This window comes from Ursus arctos, unplaced genomic scaffold (genome assembly GCF_023065955.2).
Source record: "Ursus arctos isolate Adak ecotype North America unplaced genomic scaffold, UrsArc2.0 scaffold_18, whole genome shotgun sequence".
Lineage (NCBI taxonomy): Eukaryota > Metazoa > Chordata > Mammalia > Carnivora > Ursidae > Ursus > Ursus arctos.
In genome coordinates this window covers 23931532-23952238 of record NW_026622852.1, presented here as the reverse complement: position 1 = coordinate 23952238, position 20707 = coordinate 23931532, and the positions used below count along the sequence as shown (strand labels likewise).

Here is a 20707-nt window from a genome sequence, read left to right as displayed (position 1 = left end):
CCTTATCAAGATATAGAATATCAACATCACCAAGAAAGTTCTGTTAAGTGCCTTTTTCAGTCAATCCCTGGTCCTACTTTTAGAGAGGCAAGCACTGTTATAATTTTTTCCACTATAGATTTTAGATTAGTTTTTTCTGTTCTAGAAATTAACATAAATGGTATCAGTATGAATGCTTTTGAATAGGGTTCTTTTAATCAGCATTGTATAATTTGTATTATTTTTTATATCACTCAAATCACCATGTGGCATATATTTGTTCATGTGTTATTGTCAGCTTTCTCTCCACTAGACTGAAAAGGGGTCTTTATTTTGTTCATTTCTGTATTCCTCATACCCGAAATTGTACCTACCACATAGCAGGTACTCAAAAAATATTAAGTGAGTGGGGAAAAGTAGGGACAGGTCGTTCATTTCAGTATTGGCGGGGGAGGGAGTTGAAGGGTAAGAAGTTCAGTATTGCTGGTACAAGGTTGGGAATGAAGAGATGGTTGGAGGTAAGGCAGGACAAGTTAGAACTTCCTGTAACTTTTTTCTTAATATGTTTATAAGACATTTAAGGAGAGACAGCACAACATCTGTGATTTGCACAAATAAGAGTTGCTGAATTGAAATAAAAGTTCTAACACGAACTTTTGGGATGTCACTACTTGGGATTTTGATGACTATTTCCTGAACTGTTGGAAATTTAGAAACTTGAGGGAGTTAAGCTGTGAAATCAACCCATAGTAGGAAGCTAACCCAGTCCTAAAAGCAGGAGTTGAAAACAATAAGGTTTAAATTATAGGTGGAAGATCTTAAAGTAAATTATAGGGTATAGTTTATGGATGCATTAGCATGTTTAAACTGTGATGTGTAGGACAAAACTTCTCTACTGGTGTGCCAATTATAGGTATGACTACCAAGAATTTGAAAAGATTATGATTAAGACATTTTAATCAGAAAAAATATATTTTATTTCATCATGAGATCCAATGTCAGAATATTCACAGGGCTGCCTGGGTGGTTCAGTCGGTTAAGCATGACTCCTGATTTCGGCTCAGGTCATGACCTCAGGGTCATGGGATTAGGCCCCGCATTGATCTCTATGGTCCGTGTGGAGTCTGCATGAGATTCTCTCTCCTTCTGCCCCTCCCCCCACTCGCACACACATACGCTCTCTCAAATAAATAAAATATTTAAAAAAAGAATAAAAGGTAATATTCACAGAAACGTGCTCAAGTTTCATATGAAAAATTTTAAAATATTTTGACTATCTAGCCAAAATCAATACGATTTTTCCAAATACTCTGTTTTTTATTTTTCTTTTCTTTCTTTTTTTTTTTTAAAGATTTTATTTATTTATTCGACAGAGATAGAGACAGCCAGCGAGAGAGGGAACACAAGCAGGGGGAGTGGGAGAGGAAGAAGCAGGCTCATAGTGGAGGAGCCTGACGTGGGGCTCGATCCCATAACGCCGGGATCACGCCCTGAGCCGAAGGCAAACGCTTAACCGCTGTGCCACCCAGGCGCCCCTGTTTTTTATTTTTCTTACCATAACTAATTACAAAGAAAATGTAATGATTTTTTTCATCTAGTTCCTCATAAGTTTACCCCAGTGTTCTGTGAATATGATTTAATCTTTGTGCTATTGCATTAAAAAGTTGGGAAGCAGTAGGAATTATTAACTTTTCTTAAAAGAGAAATAAAATGATATCTTTAGAAAATAGTCAGGAGGAGTTTGTTAGGTTGGATTCCCCTGGAAACAGACACTAAGGTAAGGATTTCAGCATATCATTTAGGAGATGATCCAAAGAATGCCCTGCAGGGGTGTGGAGAATCGAGGCTGGGATGGGAAGGAAGCCAGTGTGCAGGCTACCACTCAGGGCAGCTGGGGCTTAGTGTTGCTGGAGAACGTCTGGGAGTTAGTGTAGTACATACTTCAGAGTTGTTTCACCTCAAGGTGAGGAAACAAGTTTACCCATCCGCCTTCTTTCCATCATTTTACAAATGTTCCCAGGGGCATAGCTTCCCCTCATTTCTGGTGTGTTTGCACTCAGGAAAGGCTCCTGGGTCCAGATGAATACTGCAGGTAGAGTTGTGGGTGCCTGCAGTGAGAAGATTTTGCTTTGTTTCATTTTTCTTTTTCTTTTTTAAGATTATTTATTTGTTTGTCAGAGAGAGAGAGCACAAGAGCACAAGCAGGGGAAGCAGCAGCAGAGGGAGAAGCAGGCTCCCCGCTGAGCAAGGAGCCCAATGTAGGACTCAGTTCCAGGACCCTGGGATCATGACCTGAGCCAAAGGCAGCTGCTTAACCAACTGAGCCACCCAGGCATCCTGAGAAGATTTTGGACATATGAAACATGCAACTAAATTCATAGCTCACTAGGCTTTGTTCCTATCCCCACTCAGTGACTTTTATTATTTGGCATCTCACCTAGGTCTGCCTACAGAGAAGAATATGTCTTGTCCAGTTGATGCTGCTTCCAAAACATCTCTTGAATTATCTACCTTCCTCTTGTCCAGGCTGCCAACATCCTTTGCACCATATCAGTATACTTCTAACTGCTCTCACACTTTCTGTTCTTGTCCCACCCATCCATTCCTCCTTCCAGCAGCCACAGCATCCAATGAAACAAAAATCACATGATATTATTCCCCCGTCTAAATCTTCAGGGCTCAGATCTCACCATTTCTTTTTACTGTCTGCTCTTCAGCTCCATTGGACTTCTGTCATGCCTGAAAGAATGTGCTTAAGGCTTGATGGAGGGCTTTTGTATATTGCTCTTTTTTCAGTGTAGATCATAGATTTGTAATATTTTTCTCTCATGCCTACACTTGTCTGTTTCCTTTTGAACTTTCTGGGCTTGGTTTATTTTTCTTCCCTCTCACAGGTCTTTTCTCATATCCCTCCCAATCCCCTTCTCACCCTATACCTCCCACCAAAACAAAATGAAGTTTCTTAGCTATACCCTCTCCTAGGATTCTGTACTTTTCCTTCTGAGCAAATCTCTAGACCAGACCACTGCAGTCTCCCCAGGTTGGTCCTCTGGCTCCAACTGCTGTTCCCTTAGACTAGGATTCTCAAAGTCTCAAAGAAAGAAGAGTCCTCAGGGACCAGACAGGTTATATAAATGAGTGGGTGGAGACAGTAGCCTAGAGAGCACATGATAGTCACTCACAATTCTGGCTATTTGCTGCCAGAATTTGCTGGATTTATTGTTTTTTTTTTCAATAGACCAAGAATCCTGATTTTCATGTGAGATATTCTAATTTGTTGGAATTAAAAAATAATTAAAACCTCCTGAGCAGAATAGTCAAGACAGTCTTGTAGAAGAGCGAGGTTGGAAGTCTCATAACTCCTGATTTCAGAAGTTATTATGAAGCCACAGTAATCAAAACAGGTGGTAATGGTAAAAGGACAGACAAATAGAGTAATGAAATTGAAAAGAGAAGCCAGAAATAAACCCTTGCATATATGGCCAAATGATTTTCAACAAAGATTTCAAGACCATGCAATAGGGAAAAGACAATATTTCAACAGATGGTGTTAGGAAAACTGGATATCCACATTCAAAAGGATGAAGTTGGACCCTTCCCTTACAGCATATAAAAAAATGACCAAATGGATCAAAGATCCAAATATAAGACCTAAAACTATAAAATGGGAAAAGCTTCCAATGATTTCTTGGATGTGATAACCAAAAACACAGGCAGCAAAAGTAAAAATAGATCATTGGACAACATCAGAATTAAAAATTTCTTTGCATCAAAGGGCACAATTAATGGAATGAAAAGTCAGTCTATGAAGTGGGGAAAAATAGTTGTAAATCCTACATCTGACAGTGGATTAATATCTAGAATATAAAAAGAACTTCTACAGTGCAACAACAACAAAATCACTTGATTTAAAAATGGGGGCCCAAAAAGAAAAAAAATGAGCAAAGGACTTGAATAGACATTTCTCCAAAGAAGATATAAAAATGGCCAATGAACATATGAAAAAGTGTTCAATGTTACTAATCATTAGAGAAATGCAAATCAAGGCCACAATGAGATATCACCTCATACCCATTAGGATGACTGCTATTAAAAAAAAAAAAACAAAATCCAAACCAGAAAATAACAAGTGTTATCAAGGATGTGAAAAAATTGGAACCCTTATGTCCAATGTAAAATGGAGCAGCTGCTATGGGAAACAGTAGGTGGTTCCTCAAATATAAAAAATAGAATTATCATATGACCCACCAATCCCACTTTGGGGTATATATCCAAAAGAATTGAAGGCAGGATCTTGAAGAGGTATTTGCACAATAATGTTCATAGCAGCATTATTCATAATAGCCATAAGATGGGAGCAATCCAAACATCTACTGACAGACAAGTCAGTCGTAAATGAAGTGTGGTGTATACATGCAACAGGGTGTTATTTAGCCTTAAAATAAAAAAGTTTTGACACATTACAAGTAATGAAATGGGAAGACATTATGCTAAATGAAATAAGCCAGTCACAGAAAGACGACTACTACATGATTTCACTTATGTGCAGTATCTAGAGTGGTCAAACTCCTGGAAACTGAAAGTAAATTGGTGGTTGTCAAGGGCTGGAGGAAGGGGAAACAGAGTTAACACATAGTTTCAGTTTTGCAAGATTAAATGGTTCTGGAGATAAATTCAGTACAATGTGAATATACTTAACACTACTGAGCTGTATACTTAAAAATGGCTTATAAGTTTTATGTGTATTTCGCCACAATTAAAAATAATTTTTTTTTGAATTTGAAAAAGGAAAAAAAACCCCAAAAGCCTTGAGCAGGCCAACAAAACACATTTATCATGATGTACAGTTTGAAGTCTTTGCCTTCCTAACTTGAATCTCTAACTTGATCATGCATCAGGATAACCTGGTGGGCTTGTTAAAACAGATTGCTGGGCCACACCCCCAAAGTTTCTGAATTAGTAAGCCTGGGGTGAGGCGTGAGAATTTGCATTTCTAACAAGTTCATTGGTGTTGTGAGGCTACTGCTGCTGATCTAAGGATTACACTTTAAGGGCCACGACATTAGTGGCTTTTTATTAATTTCTGTGTATCTGTTTGTGATACATTTTTGGTTCTGGGGTCTGTGAAAGTCTTAACTGTTTGTCATGCCCTTGTGCCATGTGACCCTACTTCTCTGGCCAGTAATATGCTATAGACAAAGGGCTAGACCTAGTAGGCTGGGCATGGAAACTGCCCAATTTTGCACAATATACAGTAAACAACCCAATTAGAATAATCCAATCAATTTTGAATGCAAGACACACTAAGGCAGGTCAGGTAGAAGCAGAGGCTAAGAGAAGCTTAATTCTGAGGGAACTGGTCAGGTGACCAGAGCTACCTCATTTTACCTCCAGTAGTGTGAATCACATTCCACAACCATGAAGGCTGTGTGGCCGCTAAGATGCTTCCTGTGCTCCCCTACTTCCTGGTGTGACCCTAATATAAACCTGCATCTTCACTGCTAAAAAGAGGAAGTCTCTTCTCTGTGTTTCCTGGAAGATTCTCCCACCCTATTTTGATAGCTCTGGTATCTCTATCTTAACTCTGCTTTTCTATGGAAGGAAATAATATTCCATCTTGATCAAGAAATGTGACTCCTTAAGGCTCAGTTTTTATTTAGTTTTGAGAAAAATTATAAACTATGCCTTCACCCACAAGATAGGAATTTTTCCATCTGCCAGAATGCCTTCGAATAATTGGAATATATGACTCTTAGGGAATATCCTGGAATCGCTATAAAAATCGGTAAACCCATCTCACACAAGCAGCCTGCTGCTTCTCTCCCCCCTAATTGCTTGTCAGCCAGTTCATTTAGTAAAGACAGCATGAAAACAATAATATAATAAAAAATTACTATAAAAAAATAACACCAAAAAAAATTAACATCCCTCAAATTCCACCTTCACATTCTTTACCTGAAAGAAAAGGTAGTTACAATGTATGCATTGGGGAAAAAGTATTTCACTTCAGGGAGACCCAAATCCACTAAGCAAAGATAGGAGATTTTCAGTTGAAAAGGATTAACCTTTCTTAGATCTATTGAAAATCCTCTTATTTATTTTCTTCACTCATAAGGATGCACCTCAGGGCATACATGCATCAGTACAAAACCCAACAACACAAATGAGTTACATGCAATTCTAAATAAAAGATTATAATGGAAAAAAAAACACCAAAAAACAATCTTATCAGGTTTCCCCACCTTAAGCCCCTCCAGCCCTTTCTCCCCAGAGAAAAGAGTGTCGATTGCAGTTTTGAAAGAGGGCAGAAAAACAATGCCACAGCAGGTACTTTCTACGGCGGAAAAGATGGCATTAAAGGTAGCGAGCTTCTACTAACAAAGGGAGTGTCAAGGCACTGCACAGTTGCCTAGAAACGGCCACAGGGGGGACAGCAGGGGGAGGTCTCTCCGGACTCAAGAGGTGGTGACAGGGAAGAAGATCTCGGAACGAAACTGCTCATTGCTAGAAATCGCCCTACGTTCTCGGCCAGGAGGGACCAATTGGGGCCCACGCTTCCGGATCGGGCATTGGGAGAGACCCTTTCAGCCAATCTTTAGACAGGCACTTGTGACGTCGCTGGTTGCTCGCAGGCTTGCCTCATGACGTCATCACACAGCGCCGGAAGTGGTGCGGCTCTGAAGAGTGACTTGAGCGTGTCTGTCTCCGCCGTCTCTAGGTAAGGCGGTTGTCGGCCTACCTCCTCTGCTGGCCGGGGGGAAAACCGTGGCTGTGGGCCCTGGGCCGGGGCCATTACTGCCCTTGAGTGATGTTCCTTGAATAACGCATTTATGGCTTCTTTCTCGTCAGGCTTTGTTCCGTCCTCGGGCTCTCGGCGTCTCACTTTGCTCAAGCTCCCTTGGGCCGTTTTTCAGAGGCTCTCACGTTGGTCGTCGTCCCACTTCACGTTCGTTCACCCCCCCCCCCCGCACCACCCCCCCCCCCCCCGCCGCCCCTGGTCACAACACAAGCAGAAAAAAGATTTGAGAGAGTGGGCACTGTCCAGTCCAAGGAGGCGGCTCAGCTTGTCAGTATGGGCATTGTTTCCTCTAGAAACGCTTCCTGAAAGGAACTTGAGGGATCTTCACGTCATCCTCAACAGGGCTAAAAGGAGGGCCAGAAGAAGCAAGCTTTTTCTCATGCAGTCCGTGATAGTGGTTCAATAAAGCAGGGATATAATTTCCATTTGGAATTAATGTGGTCTAGGTTTAGAGCCTTTGGGGAATCTTACTTTTATTGGGAATCGTTAGAATACTTGAGACAAGACGGTCCGTGTGGGGACACAATACAGGTTTGTGCCCTTCCACCTTAGTTGCACATTCAGTGCTGTGGGATGATCTTTTTACATATCCTTAGCTCCTGCTTTTATCCTGTCTTCACTCTTAACCAGTGCTAATAGTGTTGAATGCTTGCTTTTTGCCAGATGCTGAGCTTTGCCTGCGCACTTCCGCATTCAGTCCTTGTGACAACCCTGTGTTGTAGAGTAATTCTTAACGTTGTTTTACAGCTGAAGAAATAAAGGTTTGGTTAAAAAATTGGCGTCAGGTCACACAGTGGGTGGGTTATGGAGTCATGATTTGAACTCAAGCAGTTGAACTTAAGAGGCCCGAATGTTATCCACTATGTTACATTGATTTTTTTCTTCTGTTCATTAAGCTCCCAAACACTTCACTCCTACCTACTGTTTTATGGAGAGATTTGAGGTCCATGTGGTTTCCCTCAAATTTTTGCCCCTGCTTTCCCTCCTTAAAAAAATCATCTAGACTTACACTTCCCTTCACTCTGTCCTGATCAAAGAGAAACCCTGTGTCTTTGCTTCTTACCTTTCTTTTATACTTTCACTTATGAGACCTTGTTTTTGTTTGTCTTTTCTGCCCCTGTCTATGTCCTAGTCGTATAAAAATATGTCAGATTTCTTAGATCCCTGGTCACCTGCCCCATAACCCCCCAAGCTAGAAAGAAAGGAAGTCTTAGTGGTCCATCCTTCCTTTAGCTGTCATCCAGTAACTCTATTCCCTTTCTTATCCAAACTATTTTAAAGAGTATTCTAAATTCTGTCTCTCATTTCCTCACCTTTCACTCCTTTCTGCAGTCTAGCTTTCGGACCTATCATTCCCCTGAAATTTTAACCTTAAGGTCACAGTAATTGATTATCAAACCAGATAGACATTTTTTAGTCACTTTTGGATCCCTTTGCTGCTTTTGAAACTCTCACTCCCCTACTGCTTTGCTTTACAGGACAATACATTCCGCTGATTTATTTTATATTATATTATATTATATTATATTATATTATATTATATTATATTATATTTTTTTAAAGATTTATTTATGTGACAGAGAGACAGCCAGCGAGAGAGGGAACAAACACAGCAGGGGAGTGGGAGAGGGAGAAGCAGGCTCCCAGCGGAGGAGCCCGATGTGGGACTCGATCCCGGAACTCCGGGATCACGCCCTGAGCCGAAGGCAGACGCTTAACGACTGCGCCACCCAGGCGCCCCTCAGCTGATTTATTTAACAAACATTTATGATACAGAGATGAGGAAGACAAAGTGCCTCTGTGTAAGGAGCTTACATTCTAGCTTTTTCTCCATGTGTCTCTCTCACCAGCCATTTCTCCTGTGCATAGTCTTTTTTCTTCCTCCCCTAAAATGGGTATTTGCAAGGCTTGTGACTTTGGCCCACTGCTCTTTTTGTTCTGTATACACTGCCTTAGTGAGCACATCAATTGGCTTGGCTTAACTCCCTTCTACATGCTCCCAAATCAAAGTTGTCAGACCTTTTTTTTCTGAGTTTCACCCTCACCTCTGACCACCCTGCTAGACAGCTCTGCCTACAAGTCCCACAGACAGTTGAAAATTCACAAACTTGAAACTGAACTCAGTGTCTTCCCTGAACTTGCTCTCATCACATAGATCACTAAGTCCTGATGATTTTACCCCCCAAATCTTTCTCAAATCTGTGTTCTATTCTTCATCCCTACTATTGAACTACTTTAGGCACCATCATCTTTCATCTGGAATATGATGGCCTTCTGACTGATTTCCCCACCTCCAGTCCTGTTCCCCATGTGTCTGCTCACATGAGGTTTTGTAAGTAACACTTACCCTCTTCCCCCGAATGATCTTTGACACAGATCTGTGTTAAAGTCCTGCTTAATACTGTCCATTCATCTGATCTTTTTTCTTATTCATTTAGCAAATATTTGTTGTTTATGACGTTGAAAAATCCAGTGGAACTTCTGAAGTTTGAGCTTCTCAGCCAGGGCTCTGCTTATTCTGGACCTGCCTGTGTCTCTAGCCTCTTTCTTGCCTCATGTTTTAGGTTGCAGCAACACCGAACTGCTTCTTCATGTGCACGCTGTTATTTCTCTGTGCATTGCCCTTCCTATTCCCTTTGACTTGAATCTTCTCCCTGTTTCCTTTATCCACTTCCTTCTTGCCTCATTAGGATGACCCTTTCACCTAGTTCACATCGTTTATATATAGGACTCATTTTAGGTCTAACTCCTATAGGAAATCTTCCTTGACATCTCCTTTCTCCAAGTCTGGGTTGGGTACTCCAGCCTTGTGCTCCCATGATAATCTGCACAGACCAGTCATTTACTTGCTACATTTATTATAAATGTTTTTGTGTCTCTTTCCCCCACAAGACTCTGAGCCTTTTGAAGGCAGGCATGGTATATTACACCTGCATTATATGAGTGAGATATATTATTTCTTTATTCTCAGTACTTGAATAGCACAAGGCACATAGTAGGCATGTAGTCCATCTTTTTAAAATATTTATTTATTTATTTTAGAGAGCACGAGTGGGAGGGGTGGGGGAGAGGAGAGAGAATCTCAAGCAGATTCCATGCTGAGCACAGAGCCCGACATGGGGCTCGATCTCATGATCCTGAGATCACCACCTGAGCCAAAACCATGAGTCAGACACTTAACTGACTGTACCACCGAGGTGCCCCGGCATGTAGTAATTTTAATTGAATGATCAAATGAGTGAAGGCAAAGGTATATGGTGTAGTGATTAAGAACCCATTCTTTAAGATTGATTCAAAGCCTATCTCTGGCACACATTGGTTATGCCAAACTAAAAATAGGTTACCTGTTTTTTCTTAAGCCTTAAATTTTCTCTTCCTTAGAATGAGAGTTGCTGGGAAAATTAAATGAGATGATAAAAGTAAGATATTTAACAAGTGCCTAGCAGATAGTATGCACTAGATAAAGGCATGCTGAACACCAGAGGTTATCCAGAAGTCTAAGGCCAGGCCTAGCCCAGGGCCGTGATCTTCTAGAGACCTGAATTTTCTGTATGGATAGGTAGTGATACAGGCTGTTTACAAGGAGATTATAATCTCATTTGGAGAGTAGAATTACACCCACATTTAATTTTCAGGGAACCGTGAAGATAAAGTGACTGCACCTTATGGCAAGATGTAGAGAAGACAAGATAGTCCAGTGAAGGCCTCCCTGGAGGAGGTGGGACTTGGAAATTGAGAAGGATTTGGGATTCTAGGAGGCAGGAAAGGGTATAATCCAATGCCAGGAGATCATATTAAGAATGACTTACTTGGGAGACGTGACTCAGTACATCATACCTGAGAGATGTATTTGTGTGTAAGAATAAACGTATGTGATTCTGGGGGAAGGGAAGTGTGGGCTAGTTCTATGAAAGCAAGTAGAAGGTGACAAAAGTAACCTTTGTGGGGTTAGAGAATGAGGGTCTTAACCTAAAGCCCGAGGAATTTGGGACTTATCAGTTTGGGCAAATTTCTGGGACTGGGTTGGATATCATGGTAGCCATCAGCCACATGTAGCTATTTAAATGTAAGTTTAAGAAAAAATCTAAGAACTTTAGTTCCTCTGTTGCACTAGCTACATTTCAGAAGCTTGATTGTCACATGGTGGTTACATTATTAGACAGTGAGGTTTACAACACTTCCATCATTGCAAAAAATTCTGTTGGACAGCACTGTTCCATGCTATCAGATTGCTGGACTTGTGTGGCCTATCAGATCACTTTGGTTCCTTAAGATATAACCAGAATTTTTTCCTGACCAGTCCCTACAACTGGAATGAAAAGTAGGGAGTTTTTGCATAGATGTGAGGATGGGATTGCCCAAAGAGAGGAACAAAGGACCATATAAGAAGAGGAGCCAAAGCAGGGGAAAGAGAAGGAAGGGAGGAGAACCTGGATAGGATTATCATCTGGTGATTCACTTGCAAATATTTATTGTGTTCTCATATCCAAGTATTAAGTGCTGGAGATATATTGGTAAGCAAAAAATGGGCTTGACTTCTGTCATAGAACTTGCAGTTCATGGAGTTTTATTGGATGGACTATTTTAAAGATTCAGGAGCACCTATCATTGTACTCCCCGTATTTTAAAGTGCTTCATTCCTAGAAATTGGAACTGGAGGCTAAAATGGGCCAAAATGTTGCTGAAGGTTAGTTGCATAAACATTGTGCAGTCACTGCTTTAGCTGCTCAAGAAGTAGTAAATAGGAACATCATAACTTGAGAACTTTGGTGGGAATGAGTGTGTGTGTATAGGGCAGGAGGGGTAGTTCCTATTATGCTGCAACAACCACCCATGTTCTCAGCGTCCATCAGATTCCTTCCTTTCCCTGCTCAAACTGTGCTCTCTCCAGATTTCTTTTGTTATTACTGTGAGTAGTCAATCACCATGACTTATTTCCCAAGGCCTGATGAAGACATGCTTCACTTCTCAGTCCATTACCTGCTCATTCATCAGTTTCCAGCAAGTGCAAACAGATGCCCCTCTGAACACATAGCGTTTAAAAGTGGGACTTGCCTGTAGCAGTATCATCATTTGAGGCTCCAGATTTAGGATTTTAGGGTTACAGCTGAGTCTCCCTGCTCTTGCATCCACTCCTTCACAAGGACCTGCTGAACTTTTGGACCTCACTCTGGTCATTATGTTGACAGCCTTGTGACTAATCTCTGAGTCTAGACTTCTCCACTCCAGCCTGCCTACACAGCTGTTGTTTCACTTTGCTGTGCAGCTCAATAACTTGGCAGTTGTCTCTTGTTGATTGTTAAGTCTAAACTTTTCAGCCTAGTGTTCAATACCTCTGCCATTTTTTGGTGATTCTCTGGGGCAGCTCCTCTGGGTCAACCAACAAGGTCTGCTTTCTACCCCTCATTGCTGAAATCTGTGTTGTCACTTGTCCCCCTTTTTTTTTTTTTAAGTTTTATTTATTTATGTAATCTCCACGCCCAGTGTGGGGCTTGAACTCATGACCTGGAGATCAAGAGTCCTAAGCTCTTCAGACTGAGCCAGCCAGGTGTCCCTGGCACTTGTGCTTTTAAAATTGAAGTGTCCCTTCCCACTTATTTTCTTCCTTACCAGGCCTCTCGACCTTTTCAATTGGGTGGTTTCCTGACTGATCGAGTTTCTGTGACTTTGCAACAACTCAGCACTCATTTGCTCACTGTTCCTTTGCATTATCCTTTCTTTGCAGATGGTAATGAAACTTTGATTTTTAAAATTCTTGTTCCTTTTTTCTTCCCTTTGGACACAAAGCTTGTGCAGAGGGCCTGATAAGTGCTGCAGGGCACGTTTCTCAAAAAGAGGGTATTGGAGGCTTGAAAGATAAGTTTCTGGAGGCATCCCAAAGATCCTAGTCCTGTCCCTGCCCATAATTCCCTGCTCTCCCTCTCTGGGTGATCTCATGCTCTCTCTTTGCCTCACCTTCTCTGACACGTTGATGCCTCTCAAATATATACATTCAGCCCATTCCTCTCCCTGAGCTTTCTACCCATATATTCTACCTTGACCTGTGGATCTTTTTTTTTTTTTTTTCCAAGATTTTATTTATTTATTTGACAAAGAGAGAGACAGCCAGTGAGAGAGGGAACACAGGCAGGGGGAATGGGAGAGGAAGAAGCAGGCTCCCAGCAGAGGAGCCTGATGTGGGGCTCGATCCCAGGACCCCGCGATCACACCCTGAGCTGAAGGCAGACGCTTAACGACTGAGCCACCCAGGTGCCCCTGACCTGTGGATCTTAATCTAATTGTGTTTCAATCAGAAATCATCCCTTCTTCATCTGCCATTTAACTTTAAATTATGTCTCCTTGTTTATTTCTCATTGTGGTTAATGGCTATTTCCAAGTTAGAAGTCTTGATTTCTGTCTCCCTTTACTCCTTTGTCATTCCCCAAATACAGTCAGTAATTAAGTCTACCTTCACAATTTCTTCTGGATCTTCTTCCTTTCCATTCCCTTGCCCTGCCTTTGTTCAGGCCTCACCTCTCCCAAATTTCTTGTCTCTTTCCCTTCCACTATACCCTGTGTGGCCATGAAGGTTGTTTGTTTGTTTCCTTCCTTCCTTCCTTCCTTCCTTCCTTCCTTCCTTCCTTCCTTCCTTCCTTCCTTTTTAAGATTTATTTAATTATTTGGGAGAGAGAGAGAAAGCGTGTGCGATCAGAGGGAGCGGTGATTGGGATGGGTGGGTGGGGAGGGTCGGAGAGAGAGAATCTCAAGCAGACGCCCCACTGAGCACAGAGCCCAATGCATACGTCTTATGGCCCTGAGATCATGACCTGCTGAAATCAAGAGTTGAATCAAGAGTTGATGTTTAACCGACTGAGCCACCCAGGTGCCCCTAAAGGTTGTTTTCAGAAGAAAACCAGTTCCTTCACTGTTGTACAGCTTGTGTATTGCACAGAGGGGCCACATTCACACTTTAGACACTGGAGGTTTGTATATTTATTATGACAATCTTCTGGTAGATGGCAATAAAATGTATTGTTCTAATCATCTAATGTTATGATGATTAAGGAGTGAAACCTAATACACATAAAGACGCCTGTGGACTGAAGAACATCCTCTATTCTTATGTCCTTAATTCTCTGCCAGGCAAACTCCTTCTCATTCTTTAAAACTCAGCATAAATATCCCTTCCTCATTAAGTTGTTTTTGATGTACCTTACAAGAGTCAGTTATTCCTTTCCCTGGTCTAATGCCATATTTGGTTAATCCCTTTTTATTGTGCTTTCACATTATATTGTAATAATTGACATATGAGTCTGTCTGCCCCACTATACTCCAGGCTCCTCAAGGATAGGTACAATGTTTAATTATTCTTTTATCCTCAGTGTGTAGGCTAATGGTCAGCACATAGAGTATATCAATAAACATAAATATTTGATTGCTTAGCCTGATTTAGGCACAGAGGTAAATATATACATTATCTTATTTAATTTTACAGCAGCCTCATGAGTCCTGTCATCATCATGTTTTACAGGTGAGAAAAATTGAGACCTAGGTGAAGTCACTGGTAGATGGCATGTGTGGTGGTACTGGGGTGTGGCCCTGGAGGACTTGTGCTAATTTTTCCAGTGATTCTCTTCTGTTTTTTCTCTCAGAGTAATGATGCGGGTGTGCTGGTTGGTGAGACAGGATAACCGGCACCAACGAATCAAACTTCCACATTTGGAAGCAGTCATGGTTGGGCGTGGTCCAGAAACCAAGATCATTGACAAGAAATGTTCTCGACAGCAAGGTAATTGGTTATAGCAATGTGCAGATTACTGTGTTTTGTTCCTCAGGATAATGATAACCAAAGATGCACATTTCCTAGATTGCTATTTTTGTCTGCCGTAAATAAAACTCAGGAACTGAGCTCTTTTAGCTAACACCAGGGACCCGTTCACCCCACATTCTACCCTCTGGAAGTGGTTAATATTCAGTGTTGGGAATAGGCGGGTTCCATCCTGTTACTATGGGGTGGTGGACCTCAGTGCTGTACCCTGCTTTGTCTGGGGAGAGTCCTCATTGGGCAGTGAGACAGTTGAATTCTAGGACCTCCAGACTGAAGCCATGTCTGAGAAGTGATGTTATAGTTCCATCCTTTACATAATGCCTCACACAGAGGGGGTTATCTTTATAAGACTAAGGGCATCTAGCTCTTGAAATGCCTTTCCTGGGATTTAAAGAAATGAAGGTCCTTAGGAAGAAGCCTTACCATGTACCTCATTTTTTACATGTAAACTCTGGACATGCTCACTGCAGTCAGGCCCCACATGTGTGTTCCCCATAGCAGAGTTTCTCAGTGCTTGGAGTCTGCAGTACTGATTATGGTTTTTCCCGTATGAGTTAATCTAAATGGGGAAAAAAAAAGCCATACTTGAGCTGGCTAGGTTCAAGATACAGAAGCAGACACTCTCTCCCCTTTCATAACAACAACTGTAGGGACTTGTATGTCAGCCTGTCTTCTGCCTGTCCTTCCTAGAGAGCAGCTCTGGGGTCTGTACACCGTGTCTCACCCCAGAAACTTTGTTCACTTCTCTGAACACAAGTGTTTAGTGTTACTTCTTCCCACATATGCTCGGACTGTTCTGTTCCTGCAGTCCTCTTTCTAGAATATTCACTCTGCCTACTAAGCCAGCTGAACTTCTGTTTTGCAGGAATGTATCTTTTGCCTTTCTCTATTGAAGGCATCTCATAGTTGTATTAAATAGTGGGAGCCTGATTTAATCATGAACCAGGAGCCTGACTGCAGAGTCTGCGATCCTGAGTGGGCCAAGGGCACTGGAATAGTGAGACTTGTGGGGATTCTGTGAAGCTGCTTCGTAGGGATATTAGCGGGAGCTAAGGGAGTATGTGTGCTGGTGGACATTTTATGGAAGGATTTGGAGCCCAGCTACCTGTGTAACAGAAAGTTTTGCTGATAGGCCTTTGAGGAAACCCCTGTCAAGTTGCCTCCTGGAGTAAGCCTTCATTGTCCTCAGGGAGAATAGGAGCGAGGGCTTGGTTCTTTGTGGCATTTAGGTTAACTTTTTAAAATCTCTTTCAGTACAGTTGAAAGCAGAGTGTAACAAAGGATATGTCAAGGTGAAGCAGGTATGTGTGTTTGTAATTTGGATTTCCGTTTTGTGCTTGATGATTTTCTTATGCTATTGATTTTAGAGTGTTTGTGCCAGCTAATAGAAGCTTCTCTGTCATATGTGGAAGTGAGCATTAAGCATGGGGCCTGGCATGCAGTCAGAGGCTAACATAGCAGTGGCTATGCTGCTAATGGTAGTATTGCTATCATTGTAATTATTTTCTGATTTTTCTATAGGTAGGGGTCAATCCCACCAGCATTGACTCAGTCATAATTGGGAAGGACCAAGAGGCGAAGCTGCAGCCTGGCCAGGTTCTCCACATGGTGAATGAACTTTATCCATATATTGTAGAGTTTGAGGAAGAGGCAGAGAGCCCTGGCCTAGAAACACACAGGAAGAGAAAGAGGTCAGGCAACAGTGATTCTACAGAAAGGGATGCTGCCCAGGAAGCTGAGTCCTGTATAGGACTGGAACCTAGGAGTGACCCTAGCCAATCCTCTGTGCCCTCAAAGAAGGGGAAAGATGCATCTACCAGAAAGGTGAGGGTGGTGTGCTTGATAGATGATGTGGAGATTAAATGAGATATAATGACTGCTTGATTGTTTTGTACACTGTAAAGCCCAGATACGCTTAAGGGGTTATTAACCATGACGAGGCTTATTAACCATGATGAAAGAGTCACTTGTTTGTGTCATCAATCACTTGGGTGAATGTCCTTTCATGTACTTTTCTCTTGAATTCCTGAGGCAAGCCACTTGAAGGCAGGGAGATAATGGCGGTGTACTTGACACTGAACTGCTAAAATGGGTCAGTCATGTGTTTATCTGTAGAAGGTTAGCATTGGAACACTGTTCATAGATCATGTGATTCACATCCTGATGTCAAAGTGGAAATGTAGTTAGGCTGTAGATGGAGTGGGAAGGGCGAAGAAGATGCAGTTGATACTCGGGCACCTCCAGCCTTCATCTAGACACACCGCTCTGAATCCTGTATAGGAAGAAAATGGAGCCTGTTTAGGTTATAAAGGCAAACGATTGAGTAAAAGGGGTATAGCTTAATTCTTAATAACTAATCTCATTACTCAGTATGGTTGGGCTTAGCTGACGTACAATATTAACTAATGCCAAATACAGCTATTAACATGGCAATTTGTATTGCCCCTTTTTGTTTCAGGAATCATTGGGTCACTGGAGTCAAGGCTTGAAAATCTCTATGCAGGATCCCAAAATGCAGGTCAGAATAAAATTTTGGCATTGAAATACACTTCATGTTTTAAGTGACTACTCCACAGAGGTCATAACTACAAATGAAGGCAAAGGAGATCAGTCCTTCTGAATGAGGTTCGTTTTGTTGGTCTATTTTGTGAGAACAGCTATCTTTTCCCATTGTCAGTAAGTTAGCAGCTGAAATTCTTTGGAGAGAAGCTGAGTTCTTCAAATGAATTTCCCTTCTTCCTTGTTCCTCCTAAACTTCTGGGTGCTATTAAGGGAAGTTATGTTAACCTTAGTGGGGTTTCTTTCAAGGGAGTGTCAGGTAATATATTGTGACTGTAGTTACTGTGCTGCCCTGGGATAAATAATCAGGCATCAATCCTGGGAGGGGTCTTTGAGTTCTTCTTAAATTACATCCTGGGTGACAAGGGGCCAGATCTGTTAGGGCTTCTAGGAACACATGATTGTGACACATAGTCTACTGGGTTAGAGTGGAGAAGGGTGCATTTGAATTAATGCTTGCAGGGATGTTACATCAGATCCTTAGGAACTGTTTCGTACTGTGCATTTTTTGTGTATTCTTTGTAGTGTGGTGATTGAAAACACACACTCTGGAGTCAACTAGACCTGGTTTAGAATCCTAGACTTCCCACTTTGTTAACTATGTGACTGTGCAAGACACCCACCCAAGTCTCAGCTCTCATCTGACAAAATTGGGATACTGAAACCTTTTAGATGAGATTGTGTTGGGAATTAAGTGAGTTAGTGAATGTGTGGTAGATGTCTGTTTCCTTCTCTTATGCCCCTCTGCTAGGTTTACAAAGATGAGCAGGTGGTGGTGATTAAGGATAAATACCCAAAGGCTCGTTACCACTGGCTGGTCTTACCATGGGCTTCCATTTCCAGTCTGAAGGCTGTGACCAGGGAACACCTTGAGCTCCTCAAACACATGCACACTGTAGGGGAAAAGATGATCACAGATTTCGCTGGGTCCAGCAAACTCCGCTTCCGATTGGGCTACCATGCCATTCCCAGCATGAGGTAAGTGTTGTGTGTAGTGCTAGTGCATTCTGGTTCTGTCTAGGTGGACAGATGGATTCAGCCTGGGTGTGCAGATAGTCCCGAGGCCCGGGAGACTAGGGTGGGATGTTTCTGAGGAAGGTGGGCTGAAACTTCCACCCTTCTGCCTGACTTGCCTGTGATTTTTCTATTTTTTGTGCCTGTGACTTTTATTAGATTTTTCAGAAGCATCTGTAAACCCCTAAACGATTAAGGACCACTGCTTTGAAGGAGACAAACATCACTGACTTTTGTTGTGACAACTCCATAGATCTAAGATTTAAAATAAAATGAGAGAAATATGTAGAGCTTGTTTGCCTTTGGCTCATACCCAGAAGGATTCAGAAAGGAATAACTGAGTCTTTTTAAAGAATGCAAGCAAGACAGATTTCCACAGTTCTTTAGACCTAAGCAACAGATAAGCAGACTAATTGGATTTTGGAGTTTTTATCTTATATTTGTTTGTTTGTTTTTTTGGTGGTAAAATATACCTAACAAAATTTAACCATTTTAACCATTTTTAAGTATTACAGTTCAATGGCATTAAATACATTTACATTGTTGTGCAACCATCACCATCATTTGCTTCTAGAACCTTTTTCATCTTCCCAAACTATATCCCATTCCCCTCTACAGTCCCTGGCAATTATCATTCTACTTTCTGTTTCTATAAATTTGACTACTCTAGATGCTTCATATAAGTGGAATCATTCAGTATCTGTCTTTTTGTGACTAGCTTATTTCACTTAGGATAATGTCTTCAAGGTTTGTCTCTGTCGTAGCATGTGTCAGAATTTCTTTTGGTTACTTTTTTTTTTTTTTACCTGCCTAACATTCTTCACATTTTATTCAGGTAATTATGACTTATATGATGGGACACTTTAACCAAATGAAATTTTTGTGCCACATTTTTTCCCCATCAATACTCTTTCTTTTAAATTGAGGCATAACTTATATACAACAAAATGCATAAGATTTATAGTTTGGTCAGTTTGACAAACATATATGCCATGTAACTATCACTCTGATTAAAATACAGAACATTTCTGTCATATCCCCGAAAGTTCCCCTGCGCTTCTTCTTTTTTTTATAATAATTTTTTATTATGTTATGTTAGTCACCATACAGTACATCCCTAGTTTTTGATGTAATGTTCCATCATTCATTACTTGTGTATAACACCCAGTGCACCATGCAATACGTGCCCTCCTTAATACCCATCACCAGTCTATCCCATTCCCCCCTGCCCCGAAGCTCTCAGTTTGTTTCCCAGAGTCCATTGTCTGTCATGGTTCATTCCCCCTTCTGTTTACCGCCCCCTTTCTTCCCTTTCTTCTCCTACCAATCTTCCTACTTCTTATGTTCCATAAATGAGTGAAACCATATGATAATTGTCTTCTCTGCCTGACTTATTTCGCTTAGCATTATCTCCCCTAGTCCCATCCATGGTGCAGCAAATGTTGAGAAATCTTTCTTTTTGATGGCTGAGTAATATTCCATTGTATGTATGGACCACATCTTCTTAATCCAGTCATCTGTTGAAGGGCATCTCGGCTCCTTCCACGATTTAGCTATCGTGGACAATGCTGCTATGAACATTGGGGTGCATATGGCCCTTCTCTTCACTATGTCTGTATCTTTGGGGTAAATACCCAGTAGTGCAATTGCTGGATCATAGGGTAGCTCAATTTTTAACTTTTTAAGGGACCTCCATACTGTTTTCCAAAGTGGCTGTACCAACTTGCATTCCCCTCCCCTGCGCTTCTTTTCAATTAATCCTCCCCTCAACCCTCAAGCATTGTTCTGATTTCTTTCTGCATAGGTTAGTTTTGCCTGTTCTAGAACTTCGTGTCAGTGGAATCATACAATGTGTACTTTTCTTCTGTCGGACCTTTTTTAACATTATGATTTTGAGATTCATGTATGTTGTGTGTATCATGCACATACTTCATTTTTTTGCGCTTCGGTAAATTCCTAGAACTAAAGTTGCTAGGTCATGGGGTTAATGTATGTTGGACCTCATTTTAAAAAAATGCAGTTGATCCTTGAACAACATAGGTTTGAATTGTGCAGGTCCACCTATATGCAAATGTTTTTTGATACAGTAAAATACTGTAAATGTATTTTCTTTTCATTGTGACTTAATTTTTTTTCCTCTATCTTACTTTATTGTAAGATTTCAGTATATAGTATATATAACATACAAAGAATGTGTTAATGGACTGTTTATGTTATTGATGAGGCTTCTGGTCAACAGTAGGATATTAGTAGTTTTTGGGGAGTCAAAAATTACACTTTTGGATTTTTGATAGTGTGGGGGGTCAGTTCAAGGATCAACTGTATATAATATTTTATTGTTAAAACCTTATTCAAAAATTTAGGGTAAAAGTCACCCATAATCATAATCCTATTTCTCCAGTGCTGCACAGCCCGTGGCTAACAGAGCCCTTTGACTATAGAGTGCTTTTCACATAGTAATAATGCTATTGTTCTAAGAATGTTAAAAAGAGCTGTGGCAAGTGTGGGTGGGAAGCAAAATGAGCAGTAAGTTGCCACTTACATATCCT

General features: G+C 41.2%; 1 protein-coding gene across 11 annotated transcripts in view; it reads left to right on the top strand.

Annotated features, from left to right (window-relative positions):
- Nucleotides 1-6610: 6610 nt before the first annotated feature.
- The window catches only part of APTX (aprataxin), a 45636-nt gene continuing 31539 nt past the window's right edge, over nucleotides 6611-20707 (top strand). For 3 of the 11 annotated variants that reach the window (XR_006410314.2, XM_044386863.2, XM_026506400.4), the window contains exons 1-7: nucleotides 6635-6697; nucleotides 14253-14288; nucleotides 14410-14546; nucleotides 15840-15886; nucleotides 16107-16409; nucleotides 17044-17103; nucleotides 17896-18122. Coding sequence is in view for 7 of the 11 variants with exons in the window: in XM_044386863.2 (XP_044242798.1) it covers nucleotides 14260-14288; nucleotides 14410-14546; nucleotides 15840-15886; nucleotides 16107-16409; nucleotides 17044-17103; nucleotides 17896-18122 (803 nt within the window). In the remaining 4 variants the exon portion in view is untranslated. Of the gene's footprint in view, nucleotides 6698-14252; nucleotides 14289-14409; nucleotides 14547-15839; nucleotides 15887-16106; nucleotides 16410-17043; nucleotides 17104-17895; nucleotides 18123-20707 lie in introns of those variants that run through there. The other 8 variants (XR_006410316.3, XR_006410315.3, XR_007190940.2 and 5 more) reach the window with 6 other exon arrangements.